The following is a 6,910-nucleotide window of genomic DNA, read 5'->3' as shown; positions in this document are numbered from 1 at the left end:
GCCAAGTGGTTAGGGCGCTCGACTCGCATTCAGCCGTGGAGGCGTTATAATGTGACGGTCAATCCTACTAATCGTTGGTAAAAGAGTAGCCCAAGAGTTGGCGGTGGGTGGTGATGACTAGCTGCCTTCCCTCTAGTCTTACACTGCTAAATTAGGGACGGCTAGCGCAGATAGCCCTCGTGTAGCTTTGCGCGAAATTCAAAAAACAAACAAACAAACAATATATAGCTCATAAATCTGTATTTTATCTTAAGCTGATAATACTTGCTGCAAAGATTTATATTCTACTTTTCCACGAACTTAAATCCGGATTTCATAAAATTTGAGGTACAATATGAGGTGGATAAGACGTGTCAGAAGTTACATAACTTAAACCAATAATGAAGAGTTGTTCCTCACTATTCCTGTCTTGACAAAAGTATCCCTCAGTAATATAAGCTGTATGAATCGAACTTTTACCTTTCTGATGACCACTGATACTTTTACCTTGTCATATAATAAATAAACGTCGCATTAAAGTTAATGATGTTTTTATCACCGATAGTCCGTTATATCTGATCAGTGGCGGTATTGATGACACTTGTTTCACTGAAAAAAGTGAAGAATATTTGAAAACAGACTCCCTCGCGAGACAACTGGTGATCCAATCATTGACAACAGTACATTACACGTGTTTTATTTACTCTTTTAGGACATTTGCAGAATGTTTCAAAAGTTTTGATACAGCAGGTGACATTGTTTATTGCATATTCATGAGCCTGAACACAGTCACGATACACACATAGTTTGAACCTACCTGGCACAATATGACATGTGAGATAATAAGTACTATTAGCCCTTAACATATCCCCAGATTTACAATGAGCAAAGGAGTGAGGTTAAGTGAGCATGGAGACCACATAGAACATTGTGTATTTAAAGAACTTTTTTTACTACGATTTTCTTCATTCTGAGCAGGTGAAAAACTGACCGAATATTTCTTGGCGGAATATCGCGTGGACTGTTATAATTATCCGAGTATATATTTCTCTCTAATTTATTCGTCTTTAATTATTTTTCAGTCTCATGACTAGAGAAAAAGAAGTGTATATATACTTATATATTCCGAATATAATTCTATCTCAGGTTCTTTTCAGCGGTAACAAATCATTTCTTTGCTGTTTCTATTGATTTAATTTGGCTGCAGTAAACAACTATCTGAATTACATTTTCCTTTCATATGTTCTGCTAGTGTTGTTTTGCTTAAGAATAATTAATATTACGTTATTTGTGTATCAGTGTTGCTGTTCGTAAAATTATGAGTTAGTATTTAACATACTTTTTTTATTGAAACCTTTTCCTTATTTCTGTTTTATTTACTTTTTTAATGGGGGCCACTCTGTGTAATTGTTATGTTAATAAAGTATTCTTATTCATATATGTTGAATAAATAACCATAAAATATCATGGAAGTGTAATCTAGTAATCAGTAAAACAAGTAACCTACTAACCATTAGCTTAATAAGAGGCATCTTAAGTGTAAAAAGTCTTTCCATACGTTCATAGCCTTTTCTTAAGAAAAACGCATAACCAAACTTTGTGCATTGGGCACTTTCTGAAGTGTTACGAACTAAAAAGTGACATTCATGTTCAGAGGTTTATTGTAATTCTCACTTACCAGAAAAAAGCAGCTTAAGGAATCCCGGTGACAAACTTCAATTTCATGCATTTGTTGGGCAAACGAAGCTGGTTCCAATATGGAATCGACGTCACTACCTTGTTGGATGTCTTCCAGTTCCACGTCAATTCCCAAACCAGAGCAATGTCGCTGGAGCTCTGGAAACACCACTTCGTGCAACTGGCGACGCTCATGTTCGAAATCTAAACAATCAAATTTAAGAAAATAAAGCTAAATTTAAAAAAATAAAATGGTCGATAACAGATACCTGTTGAAAATGAGGAATAAAGCTTTGCTTAGAATAATAGTAGTTGTACTGAACAAATACGGGTCTTTGGACATTCTGAGGAAAAGTTAATAAACATTTTCTAAACTAACGTATATTCGTAAAATAGTAAATTATGTGAAGAAATTATAGAAATATTTCTTTATGCTTGGTGATATGGTTTTGACATGAGCATATATTAGAAAACAACAACGTAAAATTTAAGTTTACTTGTATTTAAGAAGGCATACTTTTGCGTTTATTTAGCGTTTTTTAATTCTATATGCGACTTGCCAAGTAGGACCACATCTTAAAATAATTATTCTACGACAAACAAATAAAAAATAGGGCTTTGACCAAGGTTCTAATATTATGAAGACATAAGGCCACCGGGAGGTAATATAGAAGGTCAGATTCGAACACCGATACCTTCATGTCACTCCCGGAGGATATGTACCAAGACTGGTGACAACCGGTCCAGATGTTCTCCAGTTACAATTGGACACACACACACACACACACAGACTCTAGTCAGATAATGGCTTAAGATTAGTAAGAGATGTACGGATATCTTATTTTTACTAATGTAATTGTTTATATGAATACATTTCTAGTTATATACGGTCTTTTTGTCAGTGAGATATTTAAGAAGGTCACATAAAACTACGACACATTTAAGCAGTAATTTTTAACTACAAATACTGATATCATATTTATAGTTATATGCACTTAATTGAATATTCTTGAAGGTATTAACTAATGCGTTAAGCTTAATACATTTTCTCTACGTTTGACATCATGTTCCTCTGCAAGAGGCGTTAATTAAGTTATTATATAGCGATATTTGGAAAATGAGAAACGTTCCATGCTAAATTTCTCATTGGTTGGTTGAAGATATGGAGAAAGTAGGGTGAGCCTTTATAGCATAAAGCCACGTATAGATTAGTGTGTAATCCCGAATGAATATTCTCTGTTCGGTCCAGCGAACATAGTGTGAAAAGCCAAGTAAAGTTTGTTTCAAGGTGAAAATGTCAAGATATAACATTCATGGCTTCAATGCAGAGAATATTCATGCTGGAGTGAAATTCCAACTCGACTGTTATTAAGTTTTATTACAAGATAGAGTTTAATTAAAGCAATGCAAGTTAGAAATATATTGAACAGACAGCGAATCAGGATCAAGCTAGAATAAGTAATATCATTAAGAGAATTAATATCTAGATCTAGAATGTTTCGTGAAAGTTAGGGATAGTTTATCAGAAAGATGCTGTTTACTTAGGTTTCGGTGGTTCAGTATAATAAGATTTGGTAAACTTTGAAACATACATTTTTTTCGTCTCATTGATTCCCATCACAAAATGTACTTTACTTATAAATTATCGTTTCAAGCACTGAAGAACATCAAATTTTATTCTTAACTCCAGCCTAATGAATCTTTATAACGTTTCATTATTGAGTCACGACATTCAATATTCTTATTTCGTTTGTTTGTTTTTAGTAAAGCACAAAGCTACATAATGAGCTATCTGTGCCCTGCTCACAACGAATATCGAAATCTGGTTTCTAGCCCTGTAAGTTCGCAGACATACCGCTGTGCTATTGGGGGACATTCTTATTTCGAGCCTTAACATAGTGGGTTAGCGGTAGACTTACCGACTTGCAACGCTCCCAGGCTCGATTCACCGCGAACAGAGCAGAGATAGCCTATTGCGTAAATATTTTTAATTTGAGCCTTATAGTCCCCTGGTGGGTTAGAGGTAAGTTTACGGATTTGCAACTCTAAAATCCGGGGTTCAATTCCCCCTAAACATAACACAGAAAGTCCATTGTGTAACTTTGTGCTTAACTGCAAACAAATAGATAAACAGTAGAGCTCAAACAAATTAAATGTTTTTTTTTTTCACGAACAATCTCCAAGTCCTTCTGAAGTACATTACAATCTTAAATAACAACAGTGTGTTGATTTTGTACCACAAAACTCTAGAATAATATTTTTTAAACTACCGCGTTATCATTTTCGAACAAATTACATTAATAATAATCAAGGAATATTATTTATTTTAAATACAATCAATTTGCTAGACACGTGCGTTGACAAATCCAGTACACATCTCATTAAGTGTCGGTCATTATAGAGAGAGTGTACGATTTTCTTACAATTCATGTAAATTAAGACTCGATTTTTATTAAAAGCTTGGGTAGACAACTAAAATACCTTCAGTTCTTTCCAACATGTCCTCTTATTAAAGAAGAAATGGTTTAACTTTGTGGAGAGAACAAAGACTTCTTGGAATTGTTTAGGCGGCTGAAATCTCTAAAATTCCCTCTGCTGACCAATATGTTATGTCCAGTTTTGATTTGAAATCTCTATATACCAATATTCCCGTTGATGAAACTTTAAATGTAATCGTGGACCTTCTGACACTGAATAGTATCTTGTCCTGTCCTCCTATTAATATTGCGTACAGAGCCAATGTAGTGAAGAAAAAAAAAATGTGGGTTTGTTTGTTGTGAAGTGCAAAGCTACACAATGGGCTATTTGTACTCTACCCATCGCGGGTATAAAAGCCCGATTTTATAGCATTGTAAGCCCTACTATTTATAGCTGAAACACCGTGTGTGTGTGGTGGGGGGGGGGGTCAAAGCTAGTATTTGTATGCCTTTCTATTAAGGAGCCAGAGAGGCTTAAATATTCAATATAAAATAAAATGTGTAATATAAAACTTTTGTATGAAACTATTGAGATCAGTTTAGATCGCAGCATTACCACAAACCTTGCATCCTTCCTCAGCACTGCCTTCGTATAATTTCTGGAAAGGGTATTTTGAACTAATCCACAAATAACTCGGTTCATGTTTCCTTTTTTTTCCCCTATCTCATAAAGGCAGCAATCCATGTATCAAGTTACTTGACATTTATTTCCGACATCAAGTTTATTTCATAACATGTAATAAAGAATGAATAAAAACTATCTGATTTTTTCAAGTAGTAAAAAAATTATTATTTACTTTGAAGCTAAGATTTAGAGATTTTCTGGCTTTAATGACTATATATTATTGTTGGCGTTCTATGTCAAATTATATTATTTCAAGTCGTTATTGATGTCCAAAAGGAAAAAAAAAACTTATTTGACATTTTAAACGAATTAAGCAAACTCTAGAAAAATTGCTGTATTAGGAAAAATAAGAAAGAGCAATTTGTATAAAACTAATGGAATAAAACGACTATATATTTTTTTAAAATTCGTACTTATACGTAGTTACCAGAGCATAGAGAGACTTTACTTGTAAGTAAGATAATCTCCAAGTTTTAAATGTAATTCTCGTCTTTCTATGTTTTATACAATTCGGAGGTTTTAAACAAATTAAAAATCCGCAAGAAAATGTGTTTTCTTTTGTAACAAAGCCTAGAAAAACATAAAAGCTGAAACATTTTAGTTTTTTTTGTCGTTGTTGCTTTTTGTAGCCTGATAATTTAAACATATTTCACTATTAACTATTTAAATATGTATTTAAATACATTGTTTTTTTTAACAAAGCAAGCGAAGTTCAGCCACGTTAAAATCACACATTTTATGTTTGTTTTGGTTAAGCACTGAGCTACACAATGGGCTATCTGTGCTCTGCCCAGTACGGGTATCGAAACCCGGTTTTAACGCATTTTAGTTACATTGAAAGGTAGTTATGGTAAAAAAAGAAATGCTTTTTTTTTCTATTTCTGATGTTTCTCTTTTATCAATATTACGTTACAAATAATAATAATAACATTTCTTCTTCAGCTAAGTCTATAGCTACTGTAGAAATGTTCCACTGCTGTTCATGTTATAGTTTATACTTCCATGAAGTTTTTTTTAGGCTTAAGTGTATAACAGTTCTTCATCTTTCTTCCAAACGTTTCATGAAATTGAAATATTACATCATACATATATCAAATTACATAATGTGTTTTTTTTATGACCAAAGACTTTATTTAGTCAAACCATATGTTTGTAAGCACGTAGCTCTTTGGTAGTAGCTTTTTTTAGAAGGGTAAAATATACATTTTGGCATGACCATTATGACTTAATCTGCGATATTTTTCTCAGATCAGTAAAATTCTATTCTTTAAATTAACCGCTGAGAAAGTACAGTGTTAATTAACGCATCTTGCACCAAAAGTATCTTATCATAATCAATTATTCTTCATTAATTAATATATATTTACTCTGTTTTTAGCTAAATTGACCCCCCTTTCGTAAAATATTAATTTCCAGCTGTGCTCAACTGACCGAATAGCAAGACAGACAGATAGACAAATTGGTTCTTAAAGTTATGATAGTATTTTCAGAGATTCCATTTGATTTGGATTACTGGCAGCACTACGTATAATTATGCAACTCATTTATTCAAACGAGAAGTCTGAGATCTTATAATGCTAAAAATCGGGCGTCGATATTCGCGGTGAGCAAGCTTTTTGTTTAATAACAAACAGCTAGATGTATAAGTGTGATATCAGTTAGAAGCTGAATTGAAGAAACGGTTTGGCCCAACGAAAACATCATTTTGAATTATATAAAAATCAAATTTATAACGACTGAAAAGAAAAGTACATGCCTTGTAGGTTGTTTAAAATACGTGCATTGGCAATATGTTATTTCTTACCTTAATAGATAGAACTAAAATTTTAAATTAACTATATTTTTATGAGTTTATTAAACACATGAACACATTTTTGAAGAAAGTATTTCAACAGCGTTATACAATGAGTACAAGTATGCTTGCGTTACGTGATTTTTTTCCGCCTTAAAAGCAAATAAATGACTTTTAAGAATCCGCGCTTTTATTATTTGATAAAAATGAGCTAGAATTTTACCAACACTGTTTTTTGTATTAAATACGTTATAACTTGGTATGCTTATTTCGGATAAAAATAAAGATAAAACAGGATTGTTTGTTTGAAGTTAAGCACAAAGCTGCACAATGGGCTATCTGTGCTCTGTCCACCACGGG

The 6,910-nt window shown here is 32.9% G+C and overlaps 1 protein-coding gene across 5 annotated transcripts in view; it reads right to left on the bottom strand.

Annotated features, from left to right (window-relative positions):
* Window positions 1-6,910, bottom strand: part of LOC106478511 (NACHT domain- and WD repeat-containing protein 1-like) — a 164,530-nt gene that overhangs the window by 88,283 nt on the left and 69,337 nt on the right. For all 5 annotated transcript variants that reach the window (XM_022382126.1, XM_022382129.1, XM_022382130.1 and 2 more), the window contains one exon: window positions 1,658-1,860. In XM_022382126.1, coding sequence (XP_022237834.1) covers window positions 1,658-1,860 — 203 coding nt within the window. The remainder of the gene's footprint in view (window positions 1-1,657; window positions 1,861-6,910) is intronic.

This window comes from Limulus polyphemus, unplaced genomic scaffold, assembly GCF_000517525.1.
Source record: "Limulus polyphemus unplaced genomic scaffold, Limulus_polyphemus-2.1.2 Scaffold219, whole genome shotgun sequence".
Classification (NCBI taxonomy): Eukaryota; Metazoa; Arthropoda; class Merostomata; order Xiphosura; family Limulidae; genus Limulus; species Limulus polyphemus.
Note: the sequence above shows the minus strand (reverse complement) of the source record. Positions and strands in the feature narration are given on the sequence as shown.